This window comes from Pseudoliparis swirei, chromosome 7 (assembly GCF_029220125.1).
Source record: "Pseudoliparis swirei isolate HS2019 ecotype Mariana Trench chromosome 7, NWPU_hadal_v1, whole genome shotgun sequence".
Taxonomy (NCBI): domain Eukaryota; kingdom Metazoa; phylum Chordata; class Actinopteri; order Perciformes; family Liparidae; genus Pseudoliparis; species Pseudoliparis swirei.
In genome coordinates this window covers 19175793-19191821 of record NC_079394.1, presented here as the reverse complement: position 1 = coordinate 19191821, position 16029 = coordinate 19175793, and the positions used below count along the sequence as shown (strand labels likewise).

The following is a 16029-nucleotide window of genomic DNA, read 5'->3' as shown; positions in this document are numbered from 1 at the left end:
CCTCTCACTCCTTTGCAACCTCTCTTTCTATCCTCCATTTCCTTGTTTTCATTCACTTCTCTCGGACAAAAGCTGACCACCGGCACGCTGCTGATGTCATGGTCGTCATAGTGACAGAAGCCTCACAGAAACAAGGCTGTGCAGAGAGGCTGAGGTCAGAGGAAAAGGTAACTATGGGTCACTAATGCAAGAATTCCTCTATCATTCGCTTACAAACTAGAGATTAACTCCTCCTTTTAAGACTCTGTAAACCTGTTTGCACATGAGTCGTGTCTTATTTCCACAATGCCCCTTCTGATAAGATCCAACCCAGGGCATGCAGAAGATCGGGGAATGAAATTATTGCAGTTATGCATTTAACAAACTCAATAACTCTACAACACCGTGTTCAATAAAGCTATTGTGCCAAAGAAAGTGAGTGTGTCTAAGTGTGGCGCAGTGCCTGGTTTGTGCTTGTCTTGTAACGTCTGCTTGCTTTAGGGCATGACTGCAGAGTCATGTTCACTACCATCTTCAGCTCTACTGGTCTGTTTGGTGGCTTAGGGGGGAGACAACAGTCGTCAACTGTAAAATCTGAGATTCTTTTGGAGACCAATTTACAGAAAGGACAAAGAAATGCCACTACACCGATATTAAGTTACGACAACTGGCTAACCTTCCATCGCTTTGGGAGAAAACGTTTTTATAGGACATCGGAAACCGAAGGGAGAGGCCATCTGAGCAAATACAGGTGGACAAAGCCGTCGTTCGTGTTGCAGGATTGGTTTACCAGTGGCTGAATATTTACTCAAGACAACGTTGTATACATAAATTATAATCAGATAGGCTTTGAGATTGAAAGTTGTCAGAGAGGGCTGCCTAAGAGAAGGTCAGAAGCTGAAAAGAAGAGCTCCTCTGGTTTCTTCTGCTTCTCCAATGGAGCTGCATTGCCGTGCAGCTCACATATAGAAATCAACTACCTCCCATAAATGAGAAGGAGGAAAACTAGGCAACACTTAGATTAATATCCCTCAGGGTTCATATATTGCCTTGTATCGGCTGTAAAGGTAAGTTCATATGACTTTAATTGACCAGATTTAGCCACTGCTTTCATTTGAAACTGCACTAAGACTATTTCACACACTTGACATAATTATTTGTTCTTGATGAAAGCACTCCTTTAGTGACATAACACACAATAAAAGATCACCGAAGAAGCAGTGCACTCTTTACGCAGCAAAAGGCCTCTACCTGATAACTTCAACCTACTCGTTAACAAATGGCAAACCACTTGTGACGTACATTACACACCCATGCAGCTCAAATCCCAGCACAACTGCTGAATGTTAAGTGTCAAGCATTTGCCTCAACAATAACAGCTTTACAACTAAGGTTTTCTTTCTTCTCCACAGTCCAAGTCATTGTGGTTGCTCTGCATGCCTCTCCCGGGTAATGCGGCTCAAAGTCCACCTGGTAGTACCACAGGATTAAATAAATCCTCCTTCACGTACACATGTCGTATGAAGAGAGAATACGTTGCCACACAGGATAACCAAAGCTGTATGAATCACGTCGTTCCTGCTTGGTAAACCCTCAAGCTCTTACACAGACACCAGATGAGGGTTCGGGAAGACAAATGAAACTTTCTGCCACGGACAAAGCAGTATGTCCAGATCCGTCACGTATGTGCGCATCGAGTGTGCATCGAAAGCAGGTTGCCCCCACCCTCCTCTTGAAGAAACATGCAGTCTATGACGGCTAGAAACAGCCAGCTTTATAGAGTTTAAATTGGCTAATCTATCAGCACACAAGCTCTCTTTGTTCCATTACTTCACTGACGTCAGACCGTGTGACCAATCATTTCATAATTGGGCATGCTGCCAATGCACTCTGTTATTTTTCACCCCTCTTACTGCTTGTTTTTGTATTTCAGTTTCTGCACCACTGGCTGTTTTTGGCTAAGTGTGTGTGGGTGAGAGTTTGGTGGGAAATATAGCGTTGTGACCTCACCTGGATCATATAGAGCTGGGCGATACGGTACTCCTCCACACTCATGGGCATGGGGATGCGGTACTCCTTGATAAGCATGGTGGATAATAAAAGGGGGAAAGGGGGATCGGGGAGAAGATTGACAAGGGAAAGGGGTGGGAGGGACCGAGGGAAGGGAGTGGGGACAGGAAACACTCGAGGCGGCTCCTAGATGCGACTCGTCAAATCACCAGCTGACGTCCACATTGACGGTTCCTGTGGGGGAAGAACAACAAAAAAGCATTAGGTACCTAAGCTATGAATATATAATAATAAAGAATACATACAGGCGTCCAGCAGTTTGTGTTTGTTCCAGTCAAAACAATCTCTTAACCCTGACCTGATTTCTGGATCTCTAAAAAAAGATGTATGGCTCTTCAAACCGGTCTCCATCAACACACATCACTCAAAAAGCAGAAACCGGCTTCAATCAGCAACACAAAAGATTCTTCATGAGCAAACTATTGCAGCACGTTGAGGAAGCTTTCACATTCCTTTACACATAACCGAGGACAAAGATTCATTCTCGTAGCTCACGCGCAGATAGAGAGCAGAGCCGTCGTATCATTCAAGGAATATGCTCAACGTAGGGACTGGAGGTCTGGTCCAAACCCCGGCACTGACGACGAGCATCAGCACCGTGTCTCCATCCAGCGTCTCAGTTCCAAGTTAGGCATTTTCCAGAATAAACTTCTCTTCTTATACAAAAGCCACAGCTCAGTGTGTGTGTGTGTGGTGGGGTCAGGTGGCTTCAGTCTACGGAGAGCCCCCGTGCCTTGCCTACAGTCCAAACAGCCACCATGTCTCTCCCAACACTTCAGCACCGTCACATGGGGGGCTCACTCAGCAGAAGAAGGATTACAGTCGAGTGGGGAGCCTTACATAACCTTGTAATAACTACATATGCATCAAGGTTTCAGAAATAGCTGCCACGGAAATACACAGAGCAATGTTTTCAAACCACTGGGCAGATAGGGGGAGGCGGTGGGCTCTACATAACCAACGTGTGGGTGGCGTGAGTTGCAGAAGTTTGCTTGTGACCGCGGAGAGAAGAACAACTCCGGAGGCGAGCAAGTACAAAACAAGATTCTGACGGCATACACCGTCAGCTGAAGTGGAACATGATCTGAAGAGGAGTCCAAAAGGAACGGGAGAGAAAAGATTTCTTTCGTCAAAATAAGTGATTAAGCACATTATTGAATATGTGTAAAGAAAGACGTGGAGGTTTTTCCCACAACAAGACAACAATAAAAAGATTTTAAAAGTCTAGTTGGTTGGTGAAGACACGGTGGACGGGATCTTGGTCCCCATGTGCAGAGACAGTGTTGTCCAGACACCACCACCCTGTAACTGCCTCCCTTGTGTTATCCAAGTGAGTCTGCACAGCATTGCATAACCCAAATGTTCGCTCTTTTCTAACCTGTGGCAGTACCTTGCTCTAGCACCCGGTTATTCTGGCTAATCACATTAATATTCCCAATGCGTCACTTATCCCATGAACAAAGGCCAGCTTCGGTGAGGATCCTGGTGTCGGCTCAGGCTCTGGTCCACCCTCTGTTGAGTGCCTGCCCCCACAACCAGGAGCAGATGTTTCATTGCAGACTGGGAGGTGTCCTGATTAAGAGTGCCCATCGTCTTCTATAAATCGTTCATATAATATTGTTGCTGGACAAAAACAGCACATTTGAACATCGAAATTGGAGCAGAAAGCCACATTTTGCTGAAAATAACTGCCCTCTTGGGAAAGTCTGAGCTTCAACTAGGTGAGCCTGGAGAGGCCCAGAGAAAAGCCTGCAGCTCAGCAGCCTGACGGAGGCCTCTGGGTGCTGAGCCAGGCTTTAGAGAAGGTCACAAAGCTCACTTGAAGCACGGTTCAACGTGGCAACAGTTTGAATGTGGGTTGCAACTGAGGCTGCAACAAACTTCTCTTGGCAAACAATCCTGGACGCGACAGCTGATTTGATTTGTAACACGTATGACACGGCAGGAATGACTCATTTACTGTGAGATTGTCCGTCGGTGAATCAAAGCCCAGCCAGCTGCCACCAACTGGCAACCAGCATTACACAAACGTGGCACCAGGTATGAAAAGAGTAACTCAGGGAGAGAGAGACAGGAAAAGCAACAGGCGGCATAACGAGGGATGCCGTTCAGTCACGTCTCTCAGGATGATGGAGCAGCCTGGGAGACGCTGAGGAGGGACTGGGATTACGAGTGATGCATGTGAATTGTGTGCCCAATTTCCAAAGAGGATTATGACAGTATGCCCACTTGTTCGAGCTGCAACAAACCATTAACTTCACCATGAATTGATCTGTTGTCGTTTCATATTAATGAATACAAAATTCCAATAAAAAGATAACATTTTACAAAAAGAGAATCAGTTTCCCAGAATGCATGCTGACTTTTCTTTGATAACTACTCACACATGAATTAATTGCTCAACTAATTGTAACAGTAGTACAAGTACAAATATGTATACAATAAAGAAATGTTGAAAGACAAAATAAACACTTCAATATTTTGCAATTCTTGTCTTTACATACTTGATAAGCAGACGAGCAGAGACTTCGTGTTCCTCTTAGCTTCAGCTTCCCACTCATTCCCACAATCCCGTCATGTTGAAATAAACTATTTTATGTTTTGTTCCAGTGTTTTTTAGTAGCCGTCTCTTTCCTTTTCGGACGGACACACCCAAACTTGCTTGCCACAAAAATTAGTTTTTTACATATTTTGTCTTTGTTTATTAGTAGTAGTAAACTAACATGAAATAGAACTATAACAGCACACACACACACACACACACACGTATGCATTGTGGCTCAATAAGCAATATCTCCTCCTTTCATGTTAAACCACAGATCAATTAGCTGCTTTCAAGAGTGTCCGACTGCTGCTCAATTATAACCAACCTACATTACACGTCATTTAGCCGACGCTTTTATCCAACGCGACTTACAATCCTGCTACATTCATACAGCGTAGACGCAGCTACAAGAAGCAATTCAGGTGTAAGTGTCTTGCTCAAGGACACATCGACTAGGGCGGGGATCGAACCTCCGACCCCCTGATTGAAAGACGGACCTGCTACCCACTGACCCCCAGTCGCCCAGGAGCATTGCAGCTACAGACCTACAATGCCCTGATTGGTGAAACCTGTCTTCCTGTGTTTCCTTTGTGAATGATGCAGATGCTTTGCACATCATCGGCGCTGTAATGCACAATCCACCAGGCGCTCCGAGAGTGTACTGGCACCATGCTTGACCCAGAAAAAAAAGCACACTCTCTCACACAGCTTATAAATAGCCCGGTCACAATCATCCTAGCATACGCAAGCAGAGTGCTTGACGTTGTTCGTTCAGAGAATATGCTCCTTCCCTTCTAAAAATACAGTCTCTGCCCCCTCTAGGCAGTGACGCAATAGCAGCACACGGCGCTCATCTCAAAGCAGCCTCCAACGTTTCTGCTCCTGCTTGAACAAAACTGAAGCCAACGATAACTACCACAAACTTTGAGTAGGACTGTGTTTTGTACCTCTACCCACTGCCACTCTTTTGGGCCCGTTACACATGTGGCCACCTGTGGCAGGACCGTGTACCCCGAGGTGTATACGGGTGCAACCGCCTCATCTGCACGACCCAGAAGGTGGGATGAACCATCAGAGGTACTGAATTATCCTGGCAAGATCAAAACACACGTCTACTGACATGTTCTCTTACCTAAAAAGGAGTGGGACAATTTATTGGTTGTTGTGCCATACAACAACCAATAAATAAACAATAGAATAAGATGATCTGTCCCATACAGTTACTTAGCAACAACAAAAAACAGAGTAATATGAGAAAAAGAATCAAGACAAAGGTTCATCATCAACACAGGAAACAGCTTCCCTGACACTTCATATTGTCTCTTGTTTTTTCCTTATACATTTTCTTGAAATGAACTGTTTCCATAGAGAATTCCACAGTTTGACACCAACTGCTGAATAAGTGAGCTGAACATCTGCTTTAGTAATGCTTACTTAATGCTTAAGTATTCAGTGCAACACGGGTGCTTCAAATGTTATTTCCTTCTTTGGACTTTGTCCGCTGTATTAAAACAAACTGTAAATGTGGCCCTCTACATAACTTAGGATGTCTGGAATCATCGTAGATGGGAAGGCTGAAATGCTGTGGATGGAACGGATCATCCTTTAACCACCAGGTTCGGGGGTTGATCCTCGGCTCCTCCTGTCTGCATGTCCAAGAGTCCTTTAGTGAGAGACTGAACCCAAAGTTGCTCCCCGGGTACTTTACAGCAGCCCACTGCTCCTAATGATCAAATGTCATGTATGCACCTGTGCTTATATGACGAATATAACAAAGTTTACTTTTTTATATATATATTCAAGCCGTTTTCAGATAACATGATGCTAAACACCAGAGACGGCAGAAGTACAGCGCCTGTTAACACAATTGCATAGTTGGGAGTGGGACTACAGCTGGAATAAACAAACAATTGGTCACCGCTAAACAGGAAGTGTCTGACCTAAACAGATCACACCTGCCTTCACTGCAAAGACTGGATTATATCCACCACAGGGCAGAACCTCACATTTGACCCAAAACATTAAATAAACCGTTCACAAGATCCATTGCCCGTGCCAGCCCAAGCTGTCCTGCGTCACAATGATTGAATATGGCATTGCTCAATCCTTCTGATGATGATTAAATGATGATTATTATCATTATTATTCTGAAAGTGCCACATTTATTAGGATTGAAAGCTATAAGTACAGCAGACAGGTTGACCACAGGACGAGAGCAACAGCTGGACCTTGCTGTTGGCACAAAGCACAATACTGGGAAGGAGGCGTTGCCTCGCAGGAGGCTTTTTGATCATGCTCCTTTAAATCTAGCTCTGTTTTAGAGAGCACCGCTTTGAGACCGAGCAACAGAGGAGGTGGTGGATCCCAGAGACGCTGGGTGAGGGGGAGCAGGGGTTCCCTCAAGACAACACCCCTTTAAAATGCAAGTGGAAAATGTTCGCCCCTGGACTGCCGGAAATACCATAGATCAGTGTCACACAGCCTTGCGTTGCAGAGACAACTTTAGCTATGACAACCGCTGCAAACAGACTCTGCCTGTGACAAGAACCCTCGATTGAGTTGATGGGCTTATCCACCAATCCACTTAAAATGTCAAAAGGCTTTAAGCCAATGTTGTTTGCTCGGGGCTGTGTACACACCGAGAACACGGCAATAGAGTTTACCGTACACCTGCAATAACCAAAGAGCCCACGAAGCACAGTTAAAACAAGCCTGCCGTTTAAAAAAAGATGATCCCTCTCTGCCCAAAAGAGTATCTATTAAGGGAAAGAGATTAATCGTCATTTATCAGGGTTATAACTGGGATCAACATGTGGCACACATAACTGAATACATGATCAGTTTACACTTCTAAAACGTGCCCACTTAGGGTTTAATAAAGAATGAGATCCTTTTTCCTTATCTTTCAATCTATTGTATTCATGTTGACCACATTTCTGAATGTTCAGGGGTATTAAATCATACATTTTACTCTTGATACAAGATACTGGAATCTCTATAGTCCATGGGACAGCGACTAGAACGTTTCTATTCAGTACACAGGTGCAGCTTGGTTGTCGGCTTTCTGACAAAAGGGAATGTTTTGTTCGTTGTTTGACTTCATTAAAGAAAGCATTTTCTCCATATTCAAAAAGAGATCAGGATGTTTTTTATGTTATAACACAAAGTGCTCAGACAGGAAGAGCAAAAGAGGGGAAAACATTTGAAGTGCACCATAATTTAGACTACATAAGAGCTTCAATTTGAACTGAGGCTGAGCTACAAAAACAACATGACATGATCTCCTAAGACCAGATCTTTTAGCATCAGACCACAGGAAAACACTTCAACAACATGAGTAACTAGCGTCACCCGCAGTACCATGAGCCAGCAGAGCAGTCGGATCAGGTAAACACAGAGGATAACAAACAAAGTCACATACATCGTGGTGCATCATCAACCAGCTCTACAGTCAGCTCCCATGATGTGCCCTAAGGCCATCCCTCAGGAGGCCCATGCTCATCCACAGGCTAAGGAGGTAGGATACCCGATTATAAAGGGAACATATTAAGTATCACTTAAAATATAGCTTTTGCTACTGGTTTTTGCTCTTTCTACGTAACCTCAAATATGTAATTAGTTGTATATTGCGTTTCATGTACAAAATCATGGCAAACATGGACTCAGTCCAAGGCAGATCAATGAACCTCACTACATCTGAAGCATTTAAGTTTAGTTTATATTATAAACCCCGACAGTGTTTAATTAAAATTCGACATAAATCTGGTGCCCTGTGAGTGCTGAGAACTTTAAGCTGCTTTAATACGTGAAGGCATTGTTTTCTCGTGCCTCAGCGGTGCTCATCAGTCCACAGCTTTCCAAAACGGGCCCGTGACATACCAGCTCAATCTCTAATCAACGCCACGCTTCACTATGGAATCCAAAATTAGATGACCTTGGATGCAGATTACACGTGGATGAATCAGTTATGCTCCACGGTTAAATGAGGATCTCCCCTCGCTGTCACTCTTGGAGCCTAAATCAACTGTGCAGAGAGCAGTCTTACGCAACTCAGACACAGAAGAGGGACGCATCGACACCCTAGAATGTCGTCTATCCCATTATCCAATTCATGTAGCTCCAGACCAATATATGCTTTTGTGGATTTAGATAGTATTAGAACTATAGTTGACACATATAAACTGTTTTTTAAAAATGTTGCCACAAAAACATCATTAGCACTCTGATAAATGGCAATGCAACTTTTTTTAATCATTGCATCGACAATTGAAATGGATACTACTCTATAAAAAGGCAACACATTATTTTCTTTCCTGCCTCTTTATCCTCTGTTTGCTTGAAAAGGGGGGGGGGGGTGTTACCATGGAGACACAGGGCTCTTTTCTTATCGTCAGAGTGACAGGAAAGGTAAAGACCAGACGCTGCCGGGGCCGATTCTTCTTTCTCCTGTTTCTCCTGTCTCCACTTTCACTTCTGCCAGCCTCTGTTCTTCCCCACCTCTCTCTGGTTTCTTTCTGCCGGCGGCAGCATCAGTCCGCGATTCTCACCGAGTCAAATAAACCGTCAACCTTAATATGCCACTGTGATATACTGTGTGTTGGAAGATTGTCTATACAACATAATGCAGAATTAGAAATACAGTGGTGATGGTGAGTGGGATACACATTAGCCAAGTTACAGGCCACATGTGGACTTCACAAAGCTCACATGCTGGTTGGAAGTTCTTTGTGTTAACCGCTAATACTGTACATAAACTAAAAATAGCACTGTCAATACAAGTCTCCTACGACCACTTCAAGAGTTAAAAATACCTAAAGCAATTATGATGAAAGTCCTCTTCCTAGAGTTAACCAAGTAAACCACTGATGACTCCCTTTCCAACATCTTTGGAGTGAGCGAGAGGAATATGGAGAAACACATTATACAAATGCTCAATTGATAGAATTGGTCTTTTTCCCTTTTTTCTCATGCTCTAGATAACGAGAGGAAACTGGATCTGAAAACGTTGGTGTGAATTGAGGACCGAGGAACAGAATAATATGCAAGCATTAACCAATTAGTATATTAGTGGAAAGCAAGGAGAGGAAAGTTTAAAGGTTGTTTAACTTAACAAATCAGCTTTCATCCAGAAAAGATACAGTAATATAAAACTGACCTGTGTTTATTAAGAGGATGCAAAGTAACTGTCAGTGATAGGAAAGCCGCTCATGGAAAGCTGAAGTTGTCTGCTGCCCTTTGGTGGAATACCTCAAACTCTTCTGTGCAGCACAAATAAGTGCAAGAAAAAAAGTGTTCTACCCAGTGACCAAAAGACAGAGGCCGTCTCTCACACCGACCATAAAAGGCCATTTTCAAAATGCTCATGGTGCTCCGATTTTGTCTCACATTTCAAAGTGTTCTCTCTGAGGTCAGGTTGCAGCTCTGTGGGAAACCAGGTGTTAACATCTTGGAATTTTCTTATCGGAGCAGTAAAAACCTGAAACTCGTTCAGTCTTATTTCATCAAGGATTCTGACGTCGCTCACACGGAGACACGCCGCTCTGAATGGAGACGTGGACATCTGTCTGGCATATGGAAGAGAACAATGGGCAAAACGCAGAGAGACCTTCCAAAGAACGCCTGGTACAGTGGGAGGAGAGAAGTAAGAGGGCATGGAAGAGGGGGGAGTTAGGGTCTATTTTTAACCTCAGAGAAATCAGGTGTCTGCAGCCCATGAAAAAGAAAAGAGCGTGTGGGTAAAGTGACAAGAAGCAGCACTGTCGCTTTCATTTTACATGATCCATGGGAGTCAGAGAGCGATGCAAGGGTTGCTGGTGGAATACAATAAAACCCAAACAAATATAAATTAGCATGCCGACATGAAGCACAAGCTAAATCTAGACAAATTAAAAAGCCCAGGTAGGAAGAAGTACACTTAATTTCTAATAGACAGCAGACTACGACCCCTGCAGATTAAATTAGCCGATACATTATCTGCTGGGACTTTGCCTCACAGAAGCAGATTTTATTGCATCTTTCTGCTGAAGTCACGAAGTTTCCTGGTAGAGAGGGTAGGGTGTGTGTCAGACTGTCCCGATTTCACCTCGCGCACAAGCCTGATAAATATCACCACCAAACACCCCAGGATGCACATAATACATTCCTCTTACATAAAATGTAACTCAAGTAAGGAGACAGGGAGGTGGTCAACTGCTATAAAAAGACCTCAGCTCCGTCAGTCCACCCACACTGTTAGCAAAACTGGTGTCCAAAGGGACGGTGAGATGGCAAAGTCTGCACAAAGCGTTCATTTTTGTCTCATTTCCTAGACAACCACACTGTAGGAGCATTAGCAGTGAAATGTCATTCATTGGCTGGCTCATCAGGAAATGGTGGGGACAGGTTGTTGTTGTTGTCCTGGTTAACAGCTAAACACTAACATTATCACCACCTGCTTTGTTGAGGGAGCTGAGGCGGTAGGGTGTGTTAGAGAAGAACAGTCTGTGAAGCTCACGGTGCAGAGAAAACACAACGTTCCATTCAGTGCTTGGCTGGAACCCAGATGCATGATGGGGGTTCATCTGAAATACTGTCATGATGCCTGATTGTGTACTTAACTATAAGACAAAGTAGTTATGCACGATTGCTTCAAAGCCCTATCATTTGAAAAGGGACCCATACTCATCTTTGGTCTCCACAAATAAGTCACTGAATAGTCAAACACTTTCAACTTCCTTTGGGAAGCTATGAGAAATCTTTTTCACTTTAAATAGTGATGCACAAACCAATTTGCTCCTCGTCAAATCTGTTCAATATTCACTCAAATGACCATTTTATTTAGACCACCCCAAAGGATTCCAAGAACCGGGTGTAAGTAATGTTGCTCATCCATCCATCATTATAATTTAATTCCAAAGCAGACGTCGAGCTGCTCATGACCGTCTCAGCGGAGTCCAGTTCATTGAATGGAAACGTCCAGCCTAAAAGCGGACACATGTCTTATACCCATTCCCAATTGTTCAAATCATATTTGTATTTCAGGACAAAACATTAAAGTTTGCTTATCCTTCAAACCGCCGTCATATGATGTTAACACAGCGTCAGAAATACACGAGGGCAAAGGGAAAAACTGCCCTCAAGAAATAGAAGTATGCCCCTGATATCAGTAGGAGGGGGGCAAAACATGCCCCCATAATTTCCTCTAATAATTATGATAATTTAATGAACTTGTCAAAAACATCGTAGCCTATATGACCCGGGCCAGAACCTATTAGACTACTGCCTAATAGAATCAGAATCAGAAACAGTTTTATTGCCAGGAATGTTTACACAAACGAGGACATTTTTTTGGCGGAAGGTGCAACATTTGGACATGACAAACAAACAACAATCAACACGACAGAAAGACAACAAATAATGTGAAAGTCTTATTATTGCAATTTGATGACAATTGCACATATACTGTAAGCCTAAATAAGTATATGTATTATTTTTGAACAAAGGTTAAATGTTGTTTCACAAGTTTCAAAAAGTGCCCCCAATTTATTTTTTAATTTCCTACCCTGCGTTAATAGTTCAATTAATTCCTGTTCTCGCACAGCTAATAAAATAAGTTAATCTCAAGTCCTCTGGCAAACAATATATAAAGACCAAAGGATATTTTTAAGCTGTGTTGTTGGTGGTTAAACACTTAATTTCACTGTGGTATTTAAAGAATACCACATAAAATACCCTCATACACACTAAATCCCTTCATGTGATGTCAGTGTCTATAATAATCAGTCTTCATTGACTTTTAAAGAAATGACAGCAACATGACATGATGCGCGTTTGTACCCGGGAGGCATCAGCTGTGGGAAAATAAGTCCCAGATAACATGAATCCCGTTTAATACCTTAAGTATCCGACTGTAAGCTCATCAAACAAATGATTATTACCATTTAACAGCCGTTTCTAAATATTAAGTCACTATCCACTGCATCTTATCACTGCCCCCTTGACTTAGGTGGCAGTGATTGTGTATATATGGTGGGTGGGAAGAAGACACAGGAGATAAACACGCAATAGACTTCATAAACTGGCCAGTCTGGTCCAAGTAAAGACCCCAGACTAAATATCTCCTCTGCTTACGCAGACAGACTGGATCAAATCATTACAACAGACTTTCAAAGAATCAATGGAGATGGAACGATATGAAGAAAATGTCAAATTACCACAGAAACAGGAAAATCAAGTTCTGACTATATCTAGTGCAGCATATACAGTGTGGTACAGCAGTTGAAGCCTCTCTGCACAAAATGTTAATGCTCCTCAAGAAAGCCTCAAGTAGTTCATGTCACTGTGTTTGTACCTGACGTTTCTCTGCTCTTCCTGTGCCAGCAATTTCCTCTGTTCAACACCTCAAATATAGACGGAACCAAAAGACGTGGCGAGCAGCTGCATACGTCATTCAAACCATAACTGACAGGAAGTGAGTCTTTCTCGTTTCCTTGACTAAAATGGCTGTATGCTCATTTGTAACCGAAGACAATCGTAATAAAACTGAGGCTTGTAGAAGGAGAACAGAAGACCTGTGACGTGTAGGAATACAAATTTTAAAAACTCTCAAACGCAGTGCTATAAATACTCAAAAACATGCTCACAATCTACAGGAACCTCCATCAAGAATGTTCCACTCCACACAGGCAAACAGCATATATTTACATATTCTCACAGCCTTTCCCTCCTGACCATCGGGAGGTGGGAAGGCACTCCTGGAACTGTATAACATTAGTGGGGTGCTGGGTAATATTAGTCTTATGGAAAGAGACCCGTGAGACAAATATGAGCAAACATTAGCATATAATCGGAGTGCAGCTAGAAATTATTATCCTCATTTATCCATAAGGTCATTGCAGGGCCTCCACTTTGCCTTTTGAGACGGCTAAAAAAACAGCACAGCAAATTCTTTAATTCAAATTTTTTTTAAACAGCCATGTCTAAAAATCCAAATTGTACAGAGAATGCTCGACTCATAACTACCTGCACTCTTTCTCCCTCTGTGAGAATGTGTTTTCAGAATGAATAGAAACATCTGAGAGTTAAACACTATTACATGTCAACCTCTGAGCTAGTTTTCCAGTAGTATTTATTGGTGTATTGTAGATGCACTAAAACATGATCAAACAAGTTTTACTACATTACGGCTCCTCAGCTAAGAAATGCTCTGCAGCAGGATAAGAAAACTACTGATATATACCAGGTAAAGATGTCCATGTGTGGTTATCCTAGAACGTAGAAAAACACAACTTCTGGACTGTGTACAACTTCCATAAGAACAAGGCTGCGATCAAATTTGGAATCCTGAAGCTACAGATCTTATTTTTCAGGAAATAACTTGCACAATATTTACACTGAAAGAATATTGAAATCTTTTGGAATAACAAATAAAGTCACCCAGTAACCAAACTCCTGAGGGAGGGATATTAATATCCAAGTACTTTCAATTAATTGCCCTAATTTAGTCAGAATAATAAAATTATAGGCAACATATTGCTGTCATGCAAAAACAACATTATAATGAGTAAAATCAGTGCGGGCTTGGAAGACTTTGAGCCCCGTCTGCACCTGTCTGCCTGTCAGGAATGCTGCAAAACACAAAACAAAGAAGTACGCACAATTCCCTGTGTTCTAATGATTAGAACGACAATGGAAAAGGAAAGGATTATGTTTTTAAATACTCAAAGCGTACATTGCAGCAATAAAACCATCGTTCTTTGCTTTGTGAACTCATACCGATTATCATTTAATTAGGCAACATTGGGAATGAGTCTGAACCAGACGGGTCACTGCTTAAACAAACTGAAAATACTGTGAAAGGAAACATACGTCTTTGCTTTTACTCGGATACAATTGTTAATCAAGTAATACTATCAATTTGCATCGTCAACAAAGCCCTGCCCATGTACCATGGTGCATGCATGTATTTCGTTAGTGAGAGTGAAGGAAAGCACAGACCAGAAAACTGGTTTGGCAGATATTTTGAGGAGCTGCCATATTTCTAGACATCGCCATCTTATCTTAACAGGTCACAATAGGTATGACAGGTAAAGAGGAGAACTCTTGAATTGCTAGTCAGTGGCTGCTGACATCAATGGCCTTCCTTTTAAGTAGTCTGCCATTAATCATCAGATCAGTACTTCAATGAACAGAAGAAAACGCAGCAACATAACATCAGTGAATTGCACATGGTGGAGTTCTTTGTGACCAAAATTGATGGCATGAGTAAATATCCTGCTGGTCACTGCCAGCTTTAGTGTTTGGTAATCGTTACAATGAGCATCTGAAACGTTTCAGATCAAAAAGGAGAAGTCTAAAAGTCTAAAAGTCAAAAAACAAAAGTGAGTCAGAAGATAACAATCCATGTAAAAACGAAGCACAGATGGACGATAATTCAGCTCAGTAGAGTGGACAAAATATATGTATTCATTATTTTATCAAACTGCACTTCGAGTCTCCTATTTGTGCTTTTATTTTAATGACAATCACAAAACTAATTCAATCTTAAAGATCACTGAGCAGCCGATGCAGTGTGTGTTACATAACCCTCACAACCGTTTCGGCTTCAGTGAGACAGGTTTTAACATGTCAAAGAGAGATTGCACCCTGGGTGCATAGTAATTCACTATTCTTTGGGCCCCCAAACAACCTATCTTGGTATGCGTCTCCTGGTGTCTTATCCTGCTCTAAAAAAAGATGAGGCTCAGATTAACACTCAACATTTGTCTAAGATTTCAATCATAATCCAAAGACATACGGCATGCAATGGTTGAAACTAAAAGAAACGAGGTACCAGTGGAATGGCCTTGCAGCAGTTCCAGTCCTAATCGGAGCCAGCAGACGCCTCAGAGTCAGCACTGCCTCAATGACTCAACCAACTAGCTTAGTCAAGTTGAGTGAATCTTGATGTTGAAAGTCATCAAGTCTTATTGAAATATAAATGGGCTGAGGCTATCCAAAAACAAGCTTGTGACATGCAGGTTCGTAGTAAAGTTGACTGAAAACTAAGTTAAATGTGGGAGCTTTCCTTTCTTTCCAAGTGGACCGTGTGACTGAGGTCCAGACATTGGGGAGTCAAACTCAAACGTGATGTAATGTGCAGCAGGGACATGGGTCGTTAATAAATTCTCACACCTGGGTATCACTGGAAAGTGTACCAAAAGGGCAAGTGCATAGGGGCTGAAAGATCCACCAATGGTGCCAGTAACTTATCTTTTAACATGCGTGGTTAAACACCTCATGAGTTGTAACTCGTGTGACAACAAGGCCGAGGCACGAGGGCAGACACGTAGGCTGAACTTCTTCAGGCCTGACGGAAAGCACAAAGTGAGTCGAAACAAACGTAATGGCGAGCTGCGACAGCACATGGTGTCAGAGACCTTGTAAAAAATAATAACAACGTGTCACATGGCATCTCA

At 42.6% G+C, this 16029-nt stretch overlaps 1 protein-coding gene across 6 annotated transcripts in view; it reads right to left on the bottom strand.

The window, feature by feature from the left end:
- Positions 1-16029, bottom strand: part of LOC130196293 (membrane-associated phosphatidylinositol transfer protein 2) — a 38719-nt gene that overhangs the window by 21960 nt on the left and 730 nt on the right. For 5 of the 6 annotated variants that reach the window (XM_056418283.1, XM_056418288.1, XM_056418287.1 and 2 more), the window contains exon 2: positions 1990-2223. In XM_056418283.1, coding sequence (XP_056274258.1) covers positions 1990-2067 — 78 coding nt within the window. In that variant the 5' untranslated portion in view covers positions 2068-2223. Of the gene's footprint in view, positions 1-1989; positions 2224-15847; positions 15921-16029 lie in introns of all 6 variants that reach the window. The other variant, XM_056418285.1, reaches the window with a different exon arrangement.